Here is a 25,981-nt window from a genome sequence, read left to right on the forward strand (position 1 = left end):
CAAAGGCGGCTGTAGCCCAGGCTACACCGCCTACTCCCAAACAGAGACCGGAGACTCCAGAGTCCTCCGGTCTCAAGGCCTCACCTCACCAGGCGAGGCCCGAAATTCGAATTAACAGCCCGCACGTGCAGGCATCCAGTGCCTCCGAGGAGGCAATGGATACGTCGGCACCCTTGGTGTCGAAAGAGCGGCGTGGCTCCCTGGAGCGCGTCAAGAAAACAAAAAAGCACATAACAGGGCCTGGTGATGGCCCTGTTAAGTGAACTCAAACTCCCTGTCTAAACAGCCACTCGCTTTTCGTACACACAGCACTATTTCACATTCACCATGAACACTCAAATTATACAATGGAACGTCAGGGGCCTTCTCAGAAACCTTGACGACATCCAAGAACTCTTACATGAACACCCCCCAAAAGTGCTGTGTGTACAAGAAACACACCTTAATTTAAAACACACAAATTTTCTTCGTAAATACGTTATTTTCCGAAAAGACCGTGTTGATGCCATGACATCATCCGGAGGTTTTGCCATCATAGTGAATCAAGGAATACCATGCACACACTTACAACTCCAAACATCCCTTGAGGCAGTGGCTGTTCGAGCGGTGCTTTTTGATAAACTGATCACAATCTGCACTATTTACATTCCTTCTAGCTATCAGCTGCAAAAACGCGATTTACATTCTCTAATTGATGAACTTCCGGAGCCTTATGTTCTCCTTGGAGACTTTAATGCGCATAGCAGGCTATGGGGTGACTCTCGGTATGACGCGCGAGGTCGACTGATCGAACAGTTCCTTATCTCGTCGAGCGCGTGTCTTTTAAATCGAGAAGAACCAACCTATTATAACCTCGCTAATAACACCTACTCCTTCATAGACCTGAGCATAGTATCTCCATCTCTTGTGCCTCTACTCCAGTGGAAAGTCGTCAGTAATCTGTACAGAAGTGACCACTTTCCCGTAGTTTTGAGCACAACGACAGTAGCTGAATGTCCACCACGTGTTCCCAAGTGGCTCATAAACAGAGTCGACTGGGAACAGTTTTATACTATCGCTTGTCTAGGTTGGAATGACATCTGTACTTTGAACGTTGAAGTTGCTGTGAACTACTTCACAGCGTTTTTGATTGATGCTGCAACAAAATGCATCCCACAAACAAATGGACACCCTGGAAAACGACGTGTGCCATGGTGGAACTCTGAATGCCGAAACGCGTGTAAACAGCAAAACAGAGCTTGGAGGCTGCTTCGGAACTCACCGACAGCCGAAAATCTTGAAACCTTCAAGAAAATAAAGTCTCAAGGCAGGGGAACGCGTCGGTAGGCCAGAAGAGAAAGCTGGCAGAAGTTTTTATCAGGGGTTAATTCATACACACAGGAGGCTAAAGTCTGGAACATGGTCGGTAGGATAGCAGGAAAACAAGTACACACACTTCCACTTGTAAACACTCAGGGTGATACAGTGCAGTCCACTTATAACGATATTGAGAAAACCTAAAAATATGATCGTTATAACCGGTGATCGTTATATCTGGACTGCCGCCAAAAAATCGTCGCCGGACGTACCTTTTGTAGCTCCAGGCTTCATTTCGCTATTTTCACCAATTAATAAATATTGTAGATAGTAGGATGTCAAAAACAAGACTTTATTTCTTACTCCGAAGAACGCATCACGGGTTTGCTGAGGAAGAGAGACTGACCGACGGCGGGGTGGGAGCAGTGGGAGGAAGAAAGCACAGCCAGAGGTACACAGCCGGAATGCCAACGAGGCCCCGCCCCGATGCCGCCACGCCGCTTTGCTTTTCGCTTTTTTTATTTTCTCTCTCTTTCCCGCTTTCGTTCGGCAAGCTACGAGTAGCTTGCCGGCTTGCCGTTGTAGAAGGCGGGGAGCCGCGGAGCGCGGCGCTTTGCTTTTCGCATTTTTTTTTTTAAATTCTCTCAGCCTCTCCGCGGTCGACGCGCGGCGAGGCGCAAAACGTGACACAGCTGGCGCCATCTGTAGCGCGTCGCGCCAACTCGCGATGCTCTCCTCGGCTTTTTGAACGGCCGGGACGCGCTGCCGGCGCTGTGCTGCAGTGGCGGCAGATACGTACTCGCCTACGCTAACTTTTCGTCTTGTCTCGGCATAGTTCGTTTCAGAGGAACTTATCAATCGAAATGTTACGATTATTCTGAATGAAACATGCCGTCCACGGCAAACTTTTCATCGTTGTATCCGATATGCGGTGGATAACATATCGTTATATATGGTTTTTTCCCCATAGCCCCAATGCGTAAAATGAGACTGTTAAGTCAACCCATCGTTATAACCGATATATTGTTATATGTGGTATCGTTATAAGTGGACTGCACTGTACCTTGGAAGATCAGGTAAACTTCCTCGTTGCACACTTCGAACAGGTATCCAGCTTGTTCCCCTAAACTGACACTTTCCAAAAATACAGAACAAGAATAGAAAAGCAGAAACTCGAACACAAATCCACTAGATACGAGGCATATAACCAAGCTTTCAGTCTAGCTGAGCTCCGAACATTTCTAAACTCCTGCAGTACTTCTGCCCCAGGTTCTGACCGTGTGATGTACGAAATGTTAAAAAACCTACCAAACGAAACCCGAAAAACTTTACTTTGTTTGTACAATGCTATTTGGTCTTCTGGCACTATTCCTACCTCCTGGAAAAAGGCTATTGTTATTCCCATTTTGAAAGAGGGCAAGGACCCTTCTTTAGCTTCGAGTTATAGGCCTATTGCACTTACAAGCTGCTTGTGCAAAGTCTTCGAAAAAATGATGAACTGCCGACTTGTACACTTTCTTGAAACAAACAATTTGCTCGACACATTTCAGTGCGGGTTTCGAGAGAGTAGATCCACGACAGACCACCTTGTTCGTATCGAGGCACAGATCAGAGATGCCTTCGTCCATAAACAATATTTTCTCTCTGTGTTCCTCGATATCGAAAAGGCTTATGATACAACATGGCGTTTTGGAATTCTAAGAGACCTGTCCCACCTTGGCGTGCGTGGAAGAATGTTTCACATAATAGAAAGTTACCTGTCAAACCGAACATTCCGTGTCCGAGTGGGCAGTGTTCTCTCCCAAACATTTGTCCAGGAAACAGGCGTGCCACAAGGTGGTGTACTTAGTTGCACACTTTTTCTCATAAAAATGAATTCCTTGCGCTTGACCATCCCTCGCCATATGTTCTATTGTACATATGTCGACGACGTTCAGCTTGGCTTTAGATCTTGCAATCTGGCAATGATTGAGCGGCAGGTTCAGTTAGGTTTAAACAAGGTCTCCAAATGGGCAGAGGAAAACGGATTCCGACTGAACCCACAAAAAAGCACGTGTGTCTTGTTCTCTCGAAAGAGAGGCATGCACTCTGAACCTGACATTCGACTGAACGGGCAACGTCTGCCCGTCAAAACCGAACATAAATTCTTAGGCTCAATCTTGGACAACAAGCTGACCTTCGTACCGCACATCAAGAATTTAAAAACAAAATGTTTAAAAGCCATGAATGTTATAAAAGTGTTGTCACGTACTACTTGGGGTAGTGATAGGCAATGCCTCATAAATCTGTATCGAAACCTCATTTGCACCCGCTTAGATTATGGGGCCGTTGTTTATCAGTCTGCAACTCAAAGTGCTTTGAAGATGCTGGACCCCGTGCACCATTTGGGCATCCGCCTTTCTACGGGTGCTTTTCGCACCAGCCCCGTAGAAAGCCTTTATGTTGAGTCAAATGAGTGGTCGCTTCATCTGCAGAGAACTTATATGTCCTTTGTTTATTTCCTTAAGGTGAAAGCAGATAAGAAGCACCCCTCATACTCTACTATTAATGATTTGTCGAGCTCATTTCTGTTTCAAAACAGGCCTTCGATGAGACAGCCCTTCTCAGTTCGCCTGAAAAGTCTAGCTGAGGAAACTGGAGTCTCACTAGAACACAGTTTAATGGCTCCTGTAGCATATCCGCCACCGTGGCAATGGCAGACTATAGACTGCGATGTGTCCTTTCTAGATGTTACAAAACATGCGCCTATTGCCCATATCCGAACATACTTCCTGAAACTTCAACACAAATACACACGTCCCTAGTTCTTTACAGATGCCTCCAAGTCCAACTCCTCTGTGTTTTTTGCTGCTGTCGGCCCATCCTTTTCGGATGCTGGCCCTCTACATCCAGGCACAAGTATCTTCACAGCCGAAGCTTACGCGATACTTGTGGCAGCTAAACACATCAAACAATTACAAATACAAAAAGCAGTAATTTATACAGACTCCCTCAGTGTGGTAACGGCTCTGCACAGTCTTAAAAAACAAAAAAACCCGGTCCTTGTCTCACTTTACTCCATTTTGTGCACACTCTACACACTGAAACAACATGTTGTAGTGTGCTGGGTGCCAGGGCACCGTGAGATCCAAGGCAATGTGAGGGCGGATCAGCTCGCTGCATCCGTCCACAAAAGCACTGGCCCTACACCCATATTAATCCCGGCCCTTGATCTTAAGCCGTCTCTCAAACGAAACCTCAGGGACTACTGGCAGAGCAAGTGGGATACACATACACAAAACAAACTACACATTATTAAGCCACACCTTGGTCATTGGCTGCCAGTATCAAAATCGCGTCATACAGAGGTAATACTAACGAGACTCAGGATAGGACACACATACACGACACACACACATCTTTTGTCCGGTGGCGATCCACCATTGTGTGACAGATGCGGTGAAGCACTAACGGTTCTTCACATTTTAGTAGAGTGCAAACAGTTAGAAACTGTAAGAAAACAACACTTTCCATTACCCTACCGACAACATATACCTTTACACCCTGCAATGTTCGTCGGTAGGGAACCGCTTTTTAGTCATAAATCATTGTTAGCGTTTTTAAAAGAAATTCATAGTTTTCACATCATATACCCGGGCATTCCATAGCACGGCCTCTCCAGAGAGGTTTTCGCTGCGGTGACTACACAAGAAAGCACTTGCCTCACGGCCCTTGGACGCAAGGATATGAACGAGTGAGGCACTTGTGCTGATGCCATACATATCCACCATCGTTTTTATTATCACCAACTTTTGTCATCTATTCACACCACACACACCTTTCACGGCATGGCCATGATTTTATTACTTGTATGTTTTTACTCGCCTTACCGCGAGGAATCTTATGGCCCTTATACGGCTGCTAATCACAATCGTTGTCCACATTCCTTGTCCCATGAACTGGCGCTCTTTGGCCATCGAATGGCCCTTGCGCCAAAAAACACCATATATCATCATCATCATCATCAACTATCGAAAAGATTCTGGAAATGCGCACCAGACAGTATAATCGTCGCCTGACTGCAGACTGCGCTGCTGCTCAAGCCAGTAATTCCGGAGACCTGCGTGAAACGATCCAAGCGATCGTGCGGGAAGAGCTGCGCAAGCTGTTGTCTTCGGCGCAGCCTCAAGTGGATTCAATCGCCCACATTGTGCGAGAATAAGTTTGGCAATCGCTTCAAGTTCCCCACGCACCTCTGCCCGAGCCGGAAGCTATGAGCTACGCTGCTGCACTGCGCCACAACGCTCCTCCCCGTCCACGCCAAAACACCGCCCCATCGCACTTTCGTCGACAGACGCCACCGCCGCCACTACCCCCACCGACGTCGTACCGTTCGCCAACGGCCCAGCGCAGTGCATCGAGGAAGACTGACGTCTGGCGCACCCCTGACCATCGCCCGCTCTGCTACCACTGCGGTGAGGCCGGACACACATACCGCCGTTCCCAGTACCGACAGATGGGACTGCGTTGCTTCGCCGTCAATGCACCGCGTCCACAGCCAGGAGAACGACCACGTGACATCGCCGACTACCTGACAGGAACTCGGTGGACACCACGAAGCCCTTCGCGTTCGCCGTCACCCAGCCGCCGCACGTCACCGCACCACCGGCAGTACTCTGGCCCAACGCGGGGCCGGTCTCCTGGCCCGTATTTGGGAAACTAAGGGCAGCAACCGGTGGAGGTGCGGTTGCTGTGCGACAAACTACCGAAGATCCTCCTCCGACGACGACGACGCGACGGAGCTTTCCGAACACGCCAAACAGGCAAAGCCCTGACGGCGAAAGCTCACTTACCGAAGGTGGCCTGACGACGCAACATGGAAGCAGCGGAACAAGCCGACGCAGCTGTGGCCTGACGCTACGCCCTAACTGTAATGCGAGACGGCAAACTAGCGACCTCGACGTTCTTATCGACGGCCACAGTGTGACCGCTCTCGTCGATACCTGAGCCGACTATTCTGTCATCAGTGGGTCGTTCGCCGCGAAGTTAAAGAAAGTTAGGAAAGTTTGGAAAGGCCCTGAAATCCGCACAGCCGCAGGTCATCTCGTAACGCCTGCAGGAATCTGCACAGCGAGAGTCACCATTAACGGCCGTATTTATCCTACAGACTTCGTAGTCCTACAGCGTTGCTCGAGAGATGTCATCCTTGGCATGGACTTCTTATGCCTCCATGGTGCTGTCATCAACCTAAAAACAATGTCGATAACGTTATCCACAGAAGAAGCACTACCGCCGCGCACGCCGTCAGGACATCATGCCTTGAATGTGCTGGAAGAACAACTCACCATTCCGCCTCGCTCAAGCGTCATTATTTCAGTCGGCGCTCCTAAATCACCTGACTTGGAAGGCGTTGTTGAAGCATCTGTTGGTCACCCGAAATATTTGCGTCGCAAGAGGAATCGCAGAGCTGCGGGGAGGCAAAGCAACGGTTATGCTCACGAATTTGAGCAATGAGTACAAACATGTGAACAAACGAACAACGGTCGCATACATCGAAGAAATTGTCGAAGCCATTAGTGCTTTCGCCCTCTCCGATTCTGCGGAACCTGCTCAGAAGAACCAAGCCCCTCCCATAGCTTTCGACGTCAATCCCAGACTTCCGATCGATAAGCAAGAACAGCTCAAGGCCCTGCTCCTGCAATACGAAGATTGCTTTTCGTCGTTATTGAAAATTCGGCAGACCCCAATCACGAAACATCGCATCATAACCGAAGAAAATGCCAGACCACTCCGTCAGAGTATGTACAGGGTTTCGACGCGAGAACGTGAGGCCATGAAGAGACAAGTTGATGAAATGCTGCGGGATGACATTATCCAGCCAACCAAGAATCCATGGACATCCCCCATAGTGTTAGTGAAGAAAAATGATGGGACCCTACGTTTCTGCATCGATTATCGCCGCCTGAACAAAATCACAAGAAAGGATGTGTATCCTCTACCACAAATAGACGACGCACTTGATTGGCTCCATAACGCCAAGTACTTTTCGTCAATGGACCTCAAGACTGGCTATTGGCAAATCGAATTCGACAAAAGAGACCGAGAGAAGACGGCGTTTATAACACCGGACGGCCTCTTCGAGTTTAAGGTGATGCCCTTCCGCCTTTGCTCAGTGCCTGCAACTTTTCAACGCGTTATGAATACAGTACTGGCAGGATTGAAGTGGCAGACTTGCCTTGTTTACTTGGACGTCGTCGTCGTGTTTTCCTCGAGTTTCGACGAGCATCTTCGGCGCCTTGAAGCTTTACTTCAAGCCATCAAGACTTCCGGACTCACACTGAAGCCAGAAAAGTGCAGATTTGCATATGAGGAGCTCTTGTTTCTGGGGCACGTTATCAGCAAGTCTGGAGTTCGTCCCAATCCACGGAAAACAGCCGCCATCGCCGTCTTCCCGCCGTCCACTGACAAGAAAGCCGTGCACCGATTTCGGGGCCTGTGCGCCTATTATAGGCGGCTCGTGAAAAACTTAGCCCGCATCCCCGATCCTCTCACTAACCTTACCAAGGCCGACGTGGCGTTCAAGTGGGAAACACCACAGGAACACGCTTTCCAGGAGCTTAAACATCGCCTCCAGACGCCTTCGTTACTTGCCCATTTCGACGAATTCGACGAGACAGGAATACATACTGACGCAAGCAGCGTAGGTCTCGGCGCCGTTCTTGTGCAGAGGGCTGACGGACTTGAAAGGGTTATTAGTTACGCCAGCCGATCGCTATCCAAAGCAGAAGCAAATTATTCCACAACAGAAAAGGAGTGCCTCGCCATCATCTGGGCTACGTCGAAATTTCGCCCCTACCTCTACGGCAGGCCCTTCAAAGTTGTGAGCGACCACCACGTCTTGTGTTGGCTAGCCACCTTGAAGGACCCTTCAGGTCGCCTCGCACGATGGAGCCTGAGACTTCAAGAATATGACATTACTGTCATTTACAAGTCCAGCAAAAAACACTCCGACGCCGACTGTCTCTCTCGTGTGCCTGTCGACCAACCGCTACCCGACGACCCGAATGACGACTACTTCTTGGGAACGATAATTACCGACGACCTCGCTGAACGACAGCGGGCCGACCCGGAACTTAAGGCCCTTATAGAATACCTCGAAGGCAGGACCGCCGAAGTCCCGAAGGTATGCAAGCGCGCACTTCCGTCATTCTTCCTACGAAACGGTCTTCTACAAAAGAAAAACTTTTCACCTCTTTGAGCTAAGTACCTCCTTGTGGTGCCTTCAGCTCTGCGACCAGAACTCCTGCAGGCCCTGCACGACGATCCGGCGGCAGGGCACCTCGGTGTTTCTCGCACGCTCGCGAGGATACAAGAAAGGTACTACTGGCCAGGTCTTACCACCTACGTCACTCGTTATGTGAGGACATGCCGGGACTGTCAGCGACGCAAGACACCGCCGACAAGGCCAGCGGGACTTCTGCAGCCAATTGATCCACCTTGCTGACCTTTCCAGCAGATTGGTATGGACCTACTGGGGCCGTTCCCGACATCGGTTTTCGGAAACAAGTGGATCGTGGTAGCTACCGACTACCTCACCCGCTACGCCGACACAAAAGCCCTGCCAAAAGGCAATGCATCCGAGGTAGCTAAGTTCTTCGTCGAATATATGGTCCTACGTCACGGCGCCCGGAGGTCCTTATCACCGACAGAGGAACGGCATTCACTGCCGGCTTCACTCAAGCGATCTTGGCATACAGCCAAACAAACCACCGCCGGACGACAGTGTACCACCCACAGACCGACAGCCTCACCGAGCGGCTTTACAAGACGATCGCCGACATGCTGTCAATGTACGTCGATGTCGAACACAAGACGTGGGACGCCATTCCTCTGTATGTGACCTTCGCATACAACACGGCGGTGCAGGAGATGACGCAGATATCTCCATACAAATTGGTCTACGGAAGGAGCCCGGCAACAACGCTCGATGCCACGTTACCCAACATCACCAACGAAGAAAACCTCGATGTGAGCGAGTACCTTCAACGGGCCGAAGAAGCCCGACAACTTGCGCGTCTCCGTATCAAGAATCAACAGACGACTGACAGCCACCGTTACAACCTTCGGCGACGCTTCGTGGAATACCAGCCCGGTGAACGTGTTTGGGTGTGGATGCCGATACGCCGACGTGGACTAAGTGAAAAGCTTCTGCGACGGCACTTCGGACCCTACAGGATGGTTCGACGTCTCGGCCCACTTGATTACGAGGTTGTCCCCGACGGCATCACGAACTCTCAACGACGCCGATCGCGACCTGAAGTCGTCCATGTCGCGCGCCTCAAGCCGTTTCATTCGCGTTAACAAACTGAAACAGTGTTTTTTTGTATTATTGTTGCATCGTAATTTATTCATTGTACTTTCTTGCTTTATTATTGTACCTTCATCTTTAGTTAAAGCATCGGGACGATGCCTTTTTTCAGAGGGGGGCAATGCCACGTTCCATTTCCCAAGTTTTTGTTATCGTCTCAAAACACCACACGATTCTCAACGCAAACCGCGCCTGCAGTTTTCGAGAAGGTTCCGGACTGTAGTAGATCATTTCGATAAGATCATGCCCACTGTGCGAACGGTAGAGATTGTTCTGGAACCTACGCCACCACCAGCGATAACGCTAGAACATTCGACGGCAAGAGTATAAATGCCGACGCGCGTCGCCGCTTGTCAGTTGTTGATCGAAGGCCGACGCTCCGTTCGCCGCTATCAGTCCGAGACTGCTATCTGTGCGAGACTGCTGCTGTAATTGGACTTTCCGTTTACCGGGCACAGGTTCGCCCAAATAAACAGTTAAATCCCAACACGAAGTCTCCTGTCTTCGGCCACGTCACGACCCCGTGGCAATATCATACGTCAGCGGAGGAATTGAAGATTTTCTTATCACAAATAATGAACGGCACGTACGAAGCGGCACCCTTCCCACGTAACGCTCATCCGCTGTAGAACTTTGGCCGGCGAAAGGCCAAGTCTTTCCTTGATTTTGTGGCTAGGTCCACGGACAGTGTAGGTTTCGTCGATGCGGCGCAGTATGGTCGCTCCGATCATTCTCAAGCTGCGGTCATTCATCATTGCGGTCGCGTACTCAACTCAGCTTCCCTGAGGAAAGCGTATGCCTCTATAGCAGAGCAAGTAGCGGTAGCCTTGACGATGACGAACCCTTTGTGTCCAAAGATATTTACTGACTCTAGAGCTGCCGCCTGGGCTTTTGCCTCGGTGGTAATCTCAAGAAAGGCTGCCGCTATTTGAAATTTCAGGGGTGTAGTAGGCTACCACAAAATCACATGGTTTGTGGCCCACATGGGCCCAGGGGTGCATCCGGCTCTTTCCAACACCAATGAACTTGCCCATAACCATGCGCGAGAAATCACGTGCCGCGGTGGTGATGGAGAGTATGGAGATGGGTTCGCGGACAACTTCCAATAAGCACCTGGCACCTTTAACGAAGTGACGTCTTATTATCTGTTGTCTAGACGGATGTACCCGCTTTCGCATTCTATCCTCTATCGGCCACAGTCATTGGTTCTCCGGTTGCTACAGGCAGGCTTATTTCCATCTCATAGCACATTCAGCCACTTTGCATGACTACAGGATGCCCTAGTTGTGAGGCGCATAACTGCACACTTGCTCACATGCTCTGGTAGTGCCCGGCCATACATGGCGCAAAGTTCAGCACAGAACGAGACTGGGAGAGGGCCCATAAAAGCTCCGAGCTTTCAGTCTATTACTCGGCAGTCCAGAAAGCCTGCGAACGGGTGGAGGGCCACGGTCTTCCAGTCCCTGCGTGAACGCGGCCAGCGACTGATGCAGACTCCTCCTAGGGGGTTGTGTGACCAGTTCTCTAGGACCAAATAAACTTCATTTCACTTCACTTCACTTCGCGATTGGGCATGTAAGTGAAGTATCTAAGGCGTAGTTCGAAAACTTTCGCTCGGATGCGCACTTTTTTCAATTCCAATGAGTGCCCTTTGGCATAACATAAGCATACATAAATACAACAGAGGCTCATCAGACGTGAACAAACAAGTTGCATTCGTACATACAGTTTAACAAGGGTCGATGAAAAGGTGCTTATCTACCCTTGCAAGACCAGAAGAAGCCCGGGACGGTGGCCGGTTGTTCTTACATGACGAAGGTGCATTTGTTCTGGGCCCGGGCACGACCAGAGCAAGTGTGTCACGTCCACTGCAGTTACAGGGGCGTCACAAATTGGGCAGGTAGTTCCATATGCTGCCCGGTAGTGCCATATGCTGTTGCGGTGAATGGGCGATAACTGGTGGCGTAACAGCGACGATAACTCGAAGTCTCCGATGCGCTACCTCATCTAAGTGGGTAAGTCAACAAGAAAGGTTAATTGATTTATATGTGGGGTTTAACGTCCCAAAACCACCATATGATTATGAGTGACGCCGTAGTGGAGCCACACTAGTGGACAGGGAGGGATATTTAGTACAAGACTTACCAGTCTCTTAGCACATTCGATTAGTAGATGCGATCATTGAGGCAAGACACATTCACTTGTCAAACATTCGATATTGTAGGGATTACATTTCAAAATGAGCAGTGTCATGAGTAAAAGGGCACGAGGCACATGCCGGGCGCTGGAATGAGGCGCATGTGCTCGAGACCCCGATAATGGGCAGACGCGCCATGTTCATGTACGAGATTGGTCGGAGAAAGGCTCGTGGCATACGACCCGATTCTAATAGGAAATTCCGGAGGATGGGATTCTATTTACAGTGCTGTGGGGCTCCGAGCGATGAAGACGTGGAAAACCAGTGTCACTACCACGACGAAGCAGCATAGCCTCCCAGTTCAAAAGGATGTCGGCGTGAGAGGTCCAGGAAGTGGCCGGCAGCTTCGGAGGTCCTCCTGTGTGAGGCTGCCCGGACTTGCAGCACTGTTTCCTAGCAGTTCCTGGTGTATTGGCAGCTATCCCACTTCACGCTAAGGCGGTAGCAGCCCACACCAGTCAGCAGAGTGGACCCGTCAGTAAGGGAGTCCATAATGAGCTAAGCCTAGCCTAGCGAGACTGAAGACAGGGGCGCCGACATTGAAGACAAACGGCACATTGTGTGGAAACCACTGACAATGACTGTAGGAGCTTGAGGAGGACGTCGACGACAGACTCGACGAACCGTCGACACGGCAAGAGCATAGAGTCGACGCAAAAACGGGATGAACTGTAAGAACGTTTCGTTACTGAATCGTCATTTTGGCTAGAGAGAGATTAGGCTAAGGATTGAACTTGACTCGGATTGAAGTTAGTTGAAGTTAGTTCCGGTTTTGCGGTATAACCCGTTATTGTGTGTGTATCTTGATTGCATGATTTGTGCGGGGTTGTTGATGTTTGCCATTTTGTGTTGTATTAAAAAGTGTTTGCCGTGTTACCACTGACTCGCGTATCTCTCTCTCAACCTAATCTTTCGCAAGCATTCTCGAAATTAATTGTGAGAAGCGAAACGGAGGCATATTTCGTTTCTTTGGATCTCTCGCACACCCAAGAATCTCAAATAATCCAAACTAATTGAGAAACTCCCAATAAATGCCGTACTGGATCTACAAATTTGAAGTCCTCTGACATTGAACTTTGCAGCTAGAATCAAACAACCACATGCAGATGTTAGTTTTACTTGACTAAAGAAGGTCTTTAGAGTTGTTTTTGAATAAGTAAATCAAATTTCAGGTAAACCTTTCCTATCACTCTGAAGAAGGCTACGCAAACTAGCATCCAAGCTCGTGAGGATGGTTGTGTGCGATTTCACATTGCAGTATAAGTTTTTTCACTTATGGTAAATGAGTAGGCATTGCTACAGCATGACTATGAAAATTTATTCAAATAAATAAAAGTTCAAAATGGCATGCAAATATTTCCAGCACAATATGTTGTGTACACAAGCTGAACATTAAAAAATGTCAGGTAAACTAAACTAATGAATTTTTGAGCACACGCACACAAGGACAGAGGAAGGTAGTGACAACACATGGGCTTACTTTCAACTGATATTAATTTTTAACATTGCATAATAAGGATACTTTCTTTCATGACATCACAAGATTTTAATGCTGGTATCATGTGAACATGCTCATTGTCACGAATATCTCAGGAGTGCTTGCTAAGAATTGGATTAAAAGAGATGGAAGACCGTGGTGACAAGATAAACTCACTTTATCTAACAGCGTAGAAAACGCCAACAGTCAAAGCACGCAGATCTCGGCTATACACCATAACCAAAACTAACATTTAGCCACGTTAGGTCGCCTCTAGTCCGAACCAGTTTCTAGCCAATATGGCTTCTATGCAATTACTCCGAGACGCTTGCTCTGCAATCAAACACACTTACTTTGGCCTTGGCCTACGTCTCCATGACAATCCACTCGTCTTCACTTGTGACTTGGTTGATGTGGGTCCTGGCAGCTTAGGCCTAGCCGTTGATGTGGAAGTAGTCGGCAAATTTGCAATGGTACTTTCTTCTGTTAGACAACCCCTTCTTTCGCATTCATATTTTTAACATTAGGAAATTTAAATGCTTGTAAGCAACAGGCATCGAATTCTTCGATTCTCGGACATTCGAGGCTAATGCTCAACACGTTTTGTGCAACTGCGGCCCTTGAAAAGGTTGTTTTGCTTGTAGTGCAGTACTGCTTATAGTTCGCATATTTGCGTCTCCCACGACTTATGTTGTTAGCGGTCTATGCTGTATTTTCTCATATTTGGCAGTTGCAAAGCTGCAACACTTTTCTTAATGGCTGTTGCATTCCCCTGTGCTTGCAAGTTGCATACTTGGCAAAATGAAGTTCACCTTTTGTTGTTCCTTTTGTTGTGCTTAGTTTCACCAAATATGCATTACCAGCTGGGGCAAACTTCTGCTCTTGTAAGTAGTGGTGTGTACCAACCGTGCAATGCAGTTGGAGATGCGGCTGGCAAAGACCTTGAGGGATGCCTTGAGGCTGCAGCCTGTGCCGTGCGTGTGTCTGGTGGATCTAGGAGATGAGGCTGTCATGGAAGACGTTGATTTCCTTCAAGGCCTGCTTCCCCCTGTGTGGCGCACGTTCTCCCGAAGCCGAGAGGTGCCACCCCGCACGGTCGTAAGTGGTCGTGCAAAGCTTGCACATTGGCTTGTCTAGTTTGTGATGACTGAAAGAGCCATACTACTCAAGTGACGTGAATTAAGACGATGTCAATTTTAAAGAAGTTTTGTTGATATTGTCACATGGTTGTAACCTTGTTAATCAGGCTGTTCGAAGCAGAATTCTTTGTCAGGCGTACTTGCGTCCAGGAAAATGAAAAGCCAAAGTACAAGTGATATATGCTGTACACTGATAGCACCAATCACAGTTGTCAGCTGTTAGTAATTTCATTGGCGGTAAAGCACATCAGCATTTATAGACATGAAATCAAAGATTCCAGAGCTATCGTTGATGGCCATGTTAGCTCAAGAATAAACCCTGTTGCAAATGAGTTCTGCCGAATCCCGCAAGGTGACTGAAAAGATTCTGAAAATCGACAACCACCTGTTTGTAGCACGATGCCACAAGAAAATACATACAGATTTCTCGGAAACCTGCTTAATTATATGCATAAAAATTTGTTCCGGTCTGCGAATCGAACCGAGATCAAAACCTTTTCATGGCAATCACCAGGGTTGTCGTTGGGTAAGTTCGAAAAGGAGCTGGAATTTAAGGTAAATGTAGCCTAAAATAGTCATGTTGTTGAAGGGGGGACACTGGTCTTTTATTGTGCAGTAGAGTGAAATCTCGCTATAAGTGAGAACTACAACAAGTGAAAACCACTAGTAGGCCGGTCTTTGCACTTATGAGGGCAGAAAACCTCCTGTGATACTTTGTGGTGCCAGTCAGGATGCAAGATGAAGGAGCAGTGAACCTTTGGGTAAGAAAAAGAGAGTGTGGTGCTCGCTGACTGGTTGGCATATATTTGCATTAGGCCTGAGCAATTGACAAATACATTAGGCCCTATAGGGAATCCCGTAAGGGTGTCATTGCAGCTGAGTTTCAATAAGTGCAGTGTGTTTTTAAAACCGATAAGTACATTAACAATATTTTACTGTAAACATAAGAATGTGTAGCATAAGTAAATTGTTACTTGCACCAATGTTTAAAATTTGTCTGAGCTTTCGTTGCAGCATTTTCCAAATATGGTACTATATTTAGAAAAGTTTAAATATATACATTTCTAAAATTGGAGATGCATCTTATATGAAAAACATTTTATTCATTTTGGAGATTTCAATGGTGGCATGTTCAGTTAGGACACTGTTTTTTTCCAGCTCGAGGAGGCTGTGCGGTGGTGTTCGCAGTCGCGTGCTGTGTCTCCTGTGCTACGAACGAGCCTCCTGAGGGACTTCATCGCAGAGGCATTTTACCGGCTTGTCTATGACACCATTTACAGAGACCTTGCCCAACAAAGCATGAATTGGCAGGTAAGTTGGGACAGCATTTACACTCGTTTCTTGTTGCCACTGGAAACATAGTTATGGGCCTTGCTTTATGAGACCAGCGTGGAATCTTTCATGCTTTCTTAATTTTCTTTTGGGTTTTCACGTAGCTCTGTATATATGGCATTGCTGTACAGAGAGGCGGTACGTGTTACATCCCCTGTAAAGTTATTACAGCAAAAGCTGTTGTGAGATCACAACAAAGATTGCATGTGCCATAGTTGTCCGCAATATTGGTGTCCGGAACCACTATCGCACGAAATCAGAAAAGAAACTTAGTTGATAAAAACAACACAGACATGAATGGAATTGCAATCCGAATCCCCTGCGTACCAACCCAGTATTCTACCACAGAGCCACACTGGTGCTTGAAACTCTGCTGCAAACTTGCCTTTGGCAGGTGGGATGTCGAGAAAGGATTCGCGTTAGTATGAGTAATGAAGAGTTTTAGAACAGCTAGGAAACAACCAGGCGTCGCACAATGCAAATTGTGTAACAAGAGGGTTGTCCAATGCGCCGAGCCATTACAAAAGCTTGTTCTTTTTTACCTATTAACTATTGGGCATATCCCGCAGGGGCGCCTGCGCAAGTAGGCGTTTGGTGTGTAGCGACACCACGAACCCGAGCTAATGGGGGAGTTTCTACTCCCTCCCACGCCTAGCCGTGCGTGGCTTTGCCGTGTCCGGGGAAAAGGGGATCCTGGGGGTTGAGCCGACGCTGGGTGATTGGACCTTTAAGGCCCCCCGGCAGAGGCAACACACCCCTTTGGCCCCGGCTTCACGTAGACGGCACCCCTGGGCTGACCCACCCAGGGGAAATCGGCAGTCGCCTTTTCCTATCTCTCTCTCCCTACATCTTCGTCTTTTGTTCTCACTTTACATCTTTCCTGTCTTCTCCTCACTTCATTTTACTTCCAATTTTTCCTGGCGGCAAGGGTTAACCTAGTGTAAATATCCAACCTTGGGTAGATATATTAGGTTATAGCGGCCATGTACGGCTGGCGCCTGCGCCTCCTTCGCGTCTCGCAGCGTCCCCTTGTTGGGCTCGGTGGTGGGTGGCTGGCATGGCCGCCGAATAAGCTATCAAATTTATGGGAACCCCTAGCCCTCTTACAACTAATCGCCCCTCCAAGAGGTGGCGCACCGATGCAATTTTTGAGTTTGTTCCAAACAAAAAAGATAACTTCCCCAAATACCACATAATTCACTGTGAAAGTACAGAAAAGAAAGCTAGAAGTATTTCACCTTTCCTTGTGTCCAAATGTCTCATAGAAACGCTGGGCGCAGGCTACAAGGCCACAAAGACTGCCAGTGGTGACCTGTTACTTGAATTAAAAGACAACGCACAGTACCAGAGACTACATAAACTCACAGCATTTGGGGATCAGCCGATCACAATCACACCGCATCGAACCTTGAACACAGTGAAGGGTGTTGTATCAGATGGAGACCTGATAGACCTCTCTGATGATGAACTTCTAACAGGCTGGAAAGAGGAAAACGTCATTCAGGTGCAGCGTATCAAAATAAGAAGAGAAAATAAGGAAATCCCAACGAAGCACATCATACTAACTTTCGCATCTAGCACCCTCCCAACTGAAATAGCAACAGGATATCTTAAACTGCCAGTTAGACCATACATACCCAACCCGAGGCGCTGCTTTAAGTGTCAGAGGTTTGGGCACGGCTCCCAGAGCTGCCGAGGACAGATTACCTGCGCGAAATGCGGCACCAAAGGTCATACCGCTGACGATGACTGTCAGCTACAAGTGCACTGCGCAAACTGTGAGGGTGACCATCCTGCATATTCCAGGTCATGCGTAGCCTGGAAAATGGAAAAAGAAATTATTAGTACAAAGTTTAAATTGAACATAAGCTTCCGTGAAGCGCGGCAGCGCGTTTCCCCGCATTTTTCTGGGAACACATCGTATGCCGAAGTGGTGCGAGGGGGGTCAGCACCACTTCGGTTTTCGGCAATGCCTTGGACCACGCCCAGCGTGCCGAGGCAAACGCCACAAGCCCCCATGGGGGGAGCAGCCTCGGCTGCCCCACCCTCCTTGAATACAGCCCCACCGAAGGCTCCTGTGAATCTTGGCAGCAGCCAGGGCACCACACTAAAGAGGTCCCCTCGACCTCCAGCCCGGTGGGGTTTAAGGCTCCGTCTGTCACGACGAAGCCTACAACGAAAACATTATCTGTCGCCTCTCCTGAGGCGAGGGACACATCAACTGCACCGGCGCAGACTGCGCCAAAAGAGCGACGGGGTTCCCTCGACCGCTCTAAAAAAGACAAAACGGTAATTACAGGGCCTTCTAAAGGCTCTGTAAGATAAGTCACTTCTCTCTTTAGACACAAGCCACACTCATTTCGTACACACAGCACTTCTTTACTCCCATAATGGAGACACAAATTATACAATGGAACGTCAGAGGACTACTTCGAAACCTCGACGATGTCCAAGAACTTCTAAACAAACATTCTCCAAAAGTGCTGTGTGTACAGGAAACACACTTAAAATCCAAGAATACAAATTTTTTGCGTCAATATGTTGTCTTTCGAAAGGACAGAGATGATGCTGTGGCATCATCTGGTGGTGTAGCCATTATTGTTAATCGAGGAGTAGCATGTAGCCATCTACCACTACTAACATCCCTAGAGGCAGTGGCTGTTCGAGCAGTTCTATTGAATAAGCTCGTCACCATCTGCTCTCTATACATACCGCCGCAACACCGCCTGGAAAAACATGATTTTCACTCTTTAATAGAAGAGTTACCAGAACCTTATCTGGTTCTAGGGGACCTGAATGGGCACAGCGGTTTATGGGGTGACTGTCGATGTGATGCACGAGGTCGTCTCATCGAACAGTTCCTCTTTTCATCAGGTGCTTGTCTGTTGAATAGAAAACAGGCAACATATTATAACCTTGCAAATAATACTTACTCCTCCATAGACCTCAGTATCGCATCTCCTTCACTTGTACCATTACTTCAGTGGAAAGTCATAAATAACCCATACGGAAGTGACCATTTTCCTTTGGTTTGGGTACACCAATAATACATGAATGTCCTCCACATGTTCCCAAATGGCTGATAAACAAAGCTGACTGGGAACAATTTCAAAAAATTACTCACTTAAGTTGGACCGAAATATGCGGATTAGGCATAGATGAAGCTGTGAAGTACTTCACAGCTTTTCTAACTGACGCAGCAGCCAGGTGCATACCGCAAACATCTGGAATGCCCGGCAAACGACACGTCCCATGGTGGAACACGGAGTGTCGTAATGCGCAATAGGAACAGAACAGGGCATGGAGATTGCTGCGCAACTCGCCAACAGCGGAAAATCTTGACACCTTCAAGAAAATAAAGTCCCAAGGCAGGAGAACGCGTCAGAAGGCCAGAAGAGAAAGCTGGCAGAAGTTTTTATCGGGGATCAATTCATACACACAGGAGGCTAAAGTCTGGAATATGGTTGGTAGGATAGCAGGAAAACAAGTACACACACTTCCACTCGTAAACACTCAAGGTGATACCTTGGAAGATCAGGCAAACTTCCTCGGTGCACACTTTGAACGGGTATCCAGCTCGTCCCACTATACAGACACTTTCCAAAAATACAGAACAAGAATAGAAAATCAGAAACTCGAACACAAATCCACTAGATACGAAGCATACAATCAAGCTTTCAGTTTAGCTGAGCTCCGAACATCTCTAAACTCCTGCAGTACTTCTGCCCCAGGTTCTGACCGTGTGATGTATGAAATGTTAAAAAACCTACCAAACGAAACCCGAAAAACCTTACTTTGTTTGTACAATGCTATTTGGTCTTCTGGCACTATTCCTACCTCCTGGAAAGAGGCTATTGTTATTCCCATTTTGAAAGAGGGCAAGGACCCTTCTTTACCCTCGAGTTATAGGCCTATAGCACTTACAAGCTGCTTGTGCAAAGTCTTTGAAAAAATGATAAACTGACGACTAGTACATTTTCTTGAAACAAATAATTTGCTCGACCCATTTCAGTGCGGGTTTCGAGAAAGTAGATCCACCACAGACCACCTTGTTCGTATTGAGGCACAGATCAGAGACGCGTTCGTCCATAAACAATATTTTCTCTCTGTGTTCCTCGATATCGAAAAGGCTTATGATACTACATGGCGTTACGGAATTCTAAGAGACCTGTCCCACCTTGGTGTGCGCGAAAGAATGTTTCATATAATCGAAAGTTACCTGTCAAACTGGACATTCCGTGTCTGTCTGGGCAGTGTGCTCTCCCAAACATATGTCCAGGAAAAGGGCGTGCCACAAGGTGGCGTGCTTAGTTGCACACTTTTTATTATCAAAATGAATTCTTTGCACTTGTCCATTCCTCGCAATATGTTCTATTGTACATATGTCGACGACGTTCAGCTTGGCTTCAAGTCATGCAACTTGGCCATGTGTGAGCGGCAGGTTCAGCTTGGTTTAAATAAGGTCTCCAAATGGGCAGATGAAAACGGATTTCGACTTAACCCACAAAAAAGCACGTGTGCCTTTTTCTCTCGAAAGAGAGGCATGCACTCGGAACCCGACATTCGACTGAACGGGCAACGTCTGTCCGTCAAAGCCGAGCATAAATTCTTAGGCTTAATCTTGGACAAGTTGACCTTCGTACCCCACATAAAGTATTTAAAAACAAAATGTTTAAAAGCCATGAATGTTATAAAAGTGTTGTCACGTACTACGTGGGGTAGTGACAGGAAATGCCTCTTGAACCTGTATAGAAGCCTTATTCGCACCCGCTTAGATTATGGGGCCATTGTTTATCAGTCAGCGACTCAAAGTGCTTTGAAGATGCTGGATCCCGTGCACCATTCGGGCATCCGCCTTTCTACGGGTGCTTTTCGCACCAGCCCCGTAGAAAGCCTTTACGTTGAGTCAAATGAGTGGTCGCTTCATCTGCAAAGAACCTACATGTCCTTTGTATATTTCCTTAAGGTGAAAGCAGACAAGAGGCACCCCTCATACTCTACTATTAATGACTTGTCGAGCTCCATTCTTTTTCAAAACAGGCCTTCAATGAGGCAGCCCTTCTCAGTTCGCCTGAAGGGTCTAGCTGAGGACACTGGAGTGTCACTCGAACACAGTTTAATGGCTCCTGTAGCATACCCGCCACCGTGGCAGTGGCAGACTATAGATTGCGATGTGTCTTTTTTAAAAGTTACTAAACATGCGCCTACTGCCCATATTCGAACATACTTCTTGGAACTTTGTGGGGTCTCGGCGAGGCGAACGCGCGCACCGCCACGCCACGCTCTTGGAGTGACGGACACAGTGGACACGGTCGGTACAACGCACCCACATACATACATTTATTAACCAATTTAGACGACGATATCGTCTGCCGAATGATACACCAGTTTTAATTAACATGCTACCATACAAACAACATAACGCAGGGACACACTAAACACACAATAACATGATAAACACACACTAACACACCCAACACACTAACACATACCGAAGGCGGCGTTGCCAACGCCTGACTTTCCACGTGGGACCCCGGCGCGAAGCCCGCGGTGCAGAGCACCGGGAGCCCACGCTACAGACAACCGTTCGCGTCAGCCGCCACGCGCAGAAGAGGCTCGCTCAACGCTCGCCCACCACCAAGGCCCGCCTTCCGCCAGGGGCCACCACCGGCGCTACCACTCTACTAACAGTGGTACTCAAAGCGAACACAACGCCATCTATCGCCCGGTGGTGGTCACCACCGAAATAACGCCCTGGGGCGAGACACGTGTGCCACGCGGCGCAGACAACTTTACAGGGGGGGGGGGGTGTCAGCACCCCCACATTCGACATTCCCCACGTTGGGCGCCAGTGTGGGGTCTCGGCGAGGCGAACGCGCGCACCGCCACGCCACGCTCTCGGAGTGAACGGACACAGTGGACACGATCGGTACCAAGCACACCACCGACGCTAGCAAAGAAGTCCCCCCTAGGCCTACTCTACTCTGGCTCTAACAAAATCCCTGTACCGAACCGCAAAAACTGTCGTCCGATACTCCAAGAGCCCCACGTTGGGCGCCAGTGTGGGGTCTCGGCGAGGCGAACGCGCGCACCGCCACGCCACGCTCTTGGAGTGACGGACACAGTGGACACGGTCGGTACAACGCACCCACATACATACATTTATTAACCAATTTAGACGACGATATCGTCTGCCGAATGATACACCAGTTTTAATTAACATGCTACCATACAAACAACATAACGCAGGGACACACTAAACACACAATAACATGATAAACACACACTAACACACCCAACACACTAACACATACCGAAGGCGGCGTTGCCAACGCCTGACTTTCCACGTGGGACCCCGGCGCGAAGCCCGCGGTGCAGAGCACCGGGAGCCCACGCTACAGACAACCGTTCGCGTCAGCCGCCACGCGCAGAAGAGGCTCGCTCAACGCTCGCCCACCACCAAGGCCCGCCTTCCGCCAGGGGCCACCACCGGCGCTACCACTCTACTAACAGTGGTACTCAAAGCGAACACAACGCCATCTATCGCCCGGTGGTGGTCACCACCGAAATAACGCCCTGGGGCGAGACACGTGTGCCACGCGGCGCAGACAACTTTACAGGGGGGGGGGGGGTGTCAGCACCCCCACAACTTCAACACAAATACACACGTCCTGAGTTCTTTACAGATGCCTCTAAGTCTAACTCCTCTGTGTCCTACGCTGCTGTTGGCTATTCCTTTTCAGATGCTGGCCCTCTACATCTAGGCACAAGTATCTTCACAGCGGAAGCTTACGCGATACTTGTGGCAGCTAAACACATCAAACAATCACAAATACAAAAAGCAGTAATTTATACAGACTCCCTCAGTGTGGTAACGGCTCTGCACAGTCTTAAAAAACAAAAAAAAACCCTGTCCTCGTTTCACTTTACTCCATTTTATGCACCCTCTACACACTCAACAGATATGTTGTTGTGTGCTGGGTGCCAGGGCACCGTGAGATTCAAGGCAACGTGATGGCGGATCAGCTTGCTGCATCCGCCCACGAAAGCACCGTTATTACACCGACATCAATCCCGGCCCTTGATCTTAAGCCGTCTCTCAAACGGAAACTCAGGGACTACTGGCAGAGCAAGTGGGATACACACACACAAAACAAACTACACGTTATCAAGCCACACCTTGGCCATTGGCCACCAGTATCAAAATCACGTCTAACAGAGGTAACACTAACAAGACTCAGGATAGGACACATATACACGACACACACACATCTTTTGTCCGGTGGTGATCCACCATTGTGTGATAAATGTGGTGAGGCATTAACAGTTCTTCACGTTTTAATTCAATGTAAACATTTAGACTCTCTAAGAAGACAACACTTCCCACTATCCTACCGACAACATATACCTTTACACCCTGCAATGTTCATCGGTAGGGAACCGCTTTTTAGTCACAAATCATTATTAGCGTTTTTAAAGGAAATTCATAATTTTCATATCATATACCCGGGCATACCGTAGCACGGCCTCTCTAGAGAGGTTTTTGCTGCGGTGGCTACACAGAAAAGCACTTGCCTCACGGCCCTTGCACGCAAGGGTACTAACGTGTGAGGTACTTGTGCTAATGCCATACATGTCCACCATTGTTTTTCATTATCACCAACTTTTGTCACCTATTCACACCACACACACTTTTCATGGCATGGTCATGATTTTATTACTTGTATGTTTTTACCCGCTTTACTGCGAGGAATTTTATGGCCCTTATACAGCCGCTAATCACAATCATTGTCCACATTCTTTGTCCCATGAACTGGCGCTCTTTGGCCATCAAATGGCCCTTGCGCCAAAAAACACCATAAATCATCAACTGTTGGGCATATCCACTTCAGGCATAAATCCTCATCATCATCAGACACTGCATGAACAATTGGCACAAAATTTCTTGCAAGTGTTTAGCAGATACCTCGCTTCTCAGAAGAATGACGAAGGATAGCATAGTAAATTTCATTTTTTTTTCATTTTATTTTATTTCAAGTTCTCTTATTACATGAAAATACACAACACTGGTTAGACCCATAGCCACTGGCTAGTAGGGGGTCTAAATAAATATGCATTTAAAGGAACAGATTGTGTTAACAAAGCAGATATTTTATAAGTACACTTCAATCATACAAGAAAAAAAGAGAAAAAAAATCGAAACAAAATATAAGAAGGAAACATATTTGTGATAAGTCATTTGCAGTATCTTGCAGCATTGTTCCATGCAAACAACGGATTGTGTGTATACAATACATCAAATACATAAAAGTACGTATACCATGTCAAGTATGATTTTGTTAGACATATAATCTATACATAACGAAAGTGGAGATTACAACGAGGTGTGTGTTAGTGTACCTGTTCATTTTTTTACAGAAAGTATTTTTTAAGAGCACAGGCAAAACTTTTGCTTTCTTTTATTTGGCATGGTATATCATTCCAGACCTTTACTACTAAAAGTGACGTGCTGGATTACTGCCCAGAAAATATTATTTTTAATGCCGTAGTGGGTACACAGCAAGTGTGCTTGCAGCAGTTAACCCAAAGAGTGTTTAGAAAACACTGTCACTGTGTTGTGCTTTCTGTGCAAACCTGGCATTTTTTTTCTCGCTTCACAACATACGCATTTTTTTGTTTAGCTGGCTTCACTGCAGTGCACTAGTGGCAGCATAGCTAACATAGCTGCCACCATGCAAGTGATGACACTGCGTTCTCGTGAAGGTGTGCGGGCTCAAGAGGAACGGCACAACTCACACTTTTTAGGGCTTGGCACTGCCCGTGGATGGTCATCTATCATGGAGAGGCCTGGGGAGGGGAGGGCTGCGGCTTGTTAATACGGATGTCCTAGTGTGTTATTTGTCGTGTTATTTGTTGTGTTACTTTAGCTATTTTAAGATTCAGATGACGAGCTCACCATTGTGCAAGATGTGCTAATAAATGCCCATGCTTTTGTTGCACTACTATATGTACTGTGCCTGCTCAATTTCTGACCTTAAGATTGTGGGATCAAATCCCTGCCGTGGAGGTCGCTTACAATCGAGGTGAAATGCTTGAGGCCTGTTTACTTAGATTTAGGTGCACATTAAATAACAACAGATGATCAATATTTCGAGAGCCCTCTACTGCTGCGTCCCTCATGATAATATCCTGGTTTTACAATGTAAAACACCAATTATATACAGCGAAACCTCGTTTATCCAAATCTTGTTAACTCGCCAATTTGGTTAACTCATATTCGCGGCACAGTCCCGAGAAAACTGCGTATACTTCAAGGCTGTCAAATGCTCAATAATATGGAGGGATTTAGCCGTGGAGCACCAGTCAATTCTGACAACTTTGGAGAGGGCTGTCAAGACTCTAGGCTTTGAGTCGTGCGATCTTGGAGTCATGTGGCTTGGAGGCTCAAGAACTGCTTGCTGTAATTAACGTTTCTAGACACTGTTCAGTTTGCAAACTGGCTCGAAGAGGCAGCCAGGTTGTGTTGCCGTTGCGAGAGGTGGCGCTGGCGTAGCATTGAGATCGAGTGAGATGCAGAACAAAGGTTGATGCTAGCCCCAGGCACGTGTTCTTTATTTCTATTTATTTATATACCCTAAAGGGCCTCTAGGGCATTACATGAGGGGGTTTCGTACAGTAATCAGTGACAACAGCAATTTTTTTAACAAGAAAAGAAGACAAGAAAACATGCGCAGGATACACAGTCTGTCAACCAAGATAAGCAAGAAATAACACAGCAAGGTTTTCACAAGTGAGCACATTGAAAAAGCTGCACGATACGTTATACAGCAATGCCTAAGATTGTCCAACACATTCAAAGAACGCAAATAATGCGGACTGGAAAGATGATTGCTGTGTATGCGTTACAATGCTGGCAGGCAGAGCGTTCTATTCGGTTATCGCCAAGACAAGGGGTGAGTATTGGTGTTGTTTTTTTGTGCGAGAAAATATAGGTTCAATTTTATGATCATGGTCAACGCGTGCAGAAATGTACAAAGCAGGGTGAATGAACGTATGGCGGAACGGCGAATCACTGTGGTATAATTTGCGGAAGAAAGATAAGCGGAAATATTTTCTGTGCTTGGCAAGAGGGGGCGAGATTTAAATTTTTCCTAATGAATGACGCACTTCATAGTGGGAATAACATCACAAAA

At 47.6% G+C, this 25,981-nt stretch overlaps 1 protein-coding gene across 4 annotated transcripts in view; it reads left to right on the forward strand.

Annotated features, from left to right (window-relative positions):
* The window catches only part of xmas (RRM_XMAS2 and SAC3_GANP domain-containing protein xmas), a 417,359-nt gene that overhangs the window by 308,298 nt on the left and 83,080 nt on the right, over positions 1-25,981 (forward strand). For all 4 annotated transcript variants that reach the window (XM_075896259.1, XM_075896258.1, XM_075896260.1 and 1 more), the window contains 2 exons: positions 14,236-14,415; positions 15,615-15,767. In XM_075896259.1, the coding sequence (XP_075752374.1) occupies positions 14,236-14,415; positions 15,615-15,767 (333 nt within the window). The remainder of the gene's footprint in view (positions 1-14,235; positions 14,416-15,614; positions 15,768-25,981) is intronic.

The sequence above is a fragment of the Rhipicephalus microplus genome, chromosome 5 (assembly GCF_043290135.1).
Source record: "Rhipicephalus microplus isolate Deutch F79 chromosome 5, USDA_Rmic, whole genome shotgun sequence".
Taxonomy (NCBI): domain Eukaryota; kingdom Metazoa; phylum Arthropoda; class Arachnida; order Ixodida; family Ixodidae; genus Rhipicephalus; species Rhipicephalus microplus.